The sequence below is a fragment of the Diaphorina citri genome, unplaced genomic scaffold, assembly GCF_000475195.1.
Source record: "Diaphorina citri unplaced genomic scaffold, Diaci psyllid genome assembly version 1.1 scaffold23937, whole genome shotgun sequence".
NCBI classification, from domain to species: domain Eukaryota; kingdom Metazoa; phylum Arthropoda; class Insecta; order Hemiptera; family Psyllidae; genus Diaphorina; species Diaphorina citri.
The window spans coordinates 1-802 of NW_007401279.1; the positions used below are offsets into that span (position 1 = coordinate 1).

Consider the following 802-nt stretch of genomic DNA (forward strand, 5'->3'; position numbering starts at 1 on the left):
CAAACGCTGCAAAATGTTTTCTCTCTGAACCCCATAGCTTCCGAAATCCGAAATCTAATCTTGGAAAATAAATCTAAACTAAGTATCCGATTTATTTGGGTCCCCTCCCATGTTGGGATAGCTGGGAACGAGGAAGCGGATCGACTTGCTAAGGAGGCCCTCACTAGCACCCACCCCACTATCAATAACTCCCCTCCCATGTTGGGATAGCTGGGAACGAGGAAGCGGATCGACTTGCTAAGGAGGCCCTCACTAGCACCCACCCCACTATCAATAAGATCCCTATCCCAGACTACAAGGCTTACAGCAAGAGAAAAATTCTAACATCCTGGAACTCCGAGTGGCCCGACTTGCTAAGGAGGCCCTCACTAGTACCCACCCCACTATCAATAAGATCCCTATCCCAGACTACAAGGCTTACAGCAAGAGAAAAATTCTAACATCCTGGAACTCCGAGTGGCACAACCTGCAAAACAATAAACTCCATGAAATAAAAGCGGAAAACAAACCATGGAATCCCCCGTACCTCATAAATAGAAAAGAACAAGTTTCCCTCACTAGACTACGTATCGGGCACACGAACACAACACACATCCACCTTATGAAGAAAGAAAACCCTCCCATCTGTGTTCCGTGTGGATGTGTTATGTCTGTAAAACATATATTAACAGACTGCCAAACTTACTCTAATATTAGGGCCCCCCTCAATTTGTCATCCACTCTATTGTCCTGTCTCAAAGACAATGATATTTCCCCGGTCCTTGAATTCCTTAGGAGAACTCAAATAAAAATTTAGTTTTTT

The 802-nt window shown here is 44.5% G+C and overlaps 1 protein-coding gene across 1 annotated transcript; it reads left to right on the forward strand.

Annotated features, from left to right (window-relative positions):
* Window positions 1-194: 194 nt before the first annotated feature.
* Window positions 195-796, forward strand: LOC113473306 (the record flags this gene model as incomplete). Its single annotated transcript, XM_026832991.1, has 2 exons — window positions 195-325; window positions 442-796. Coding segments are annotated over 2 exons (486 nt in total), but the record flags the coding sequence as incomplete, so codon positions are not given.
* Window positions 797-802: the final 6 nt, after the last annotated feature.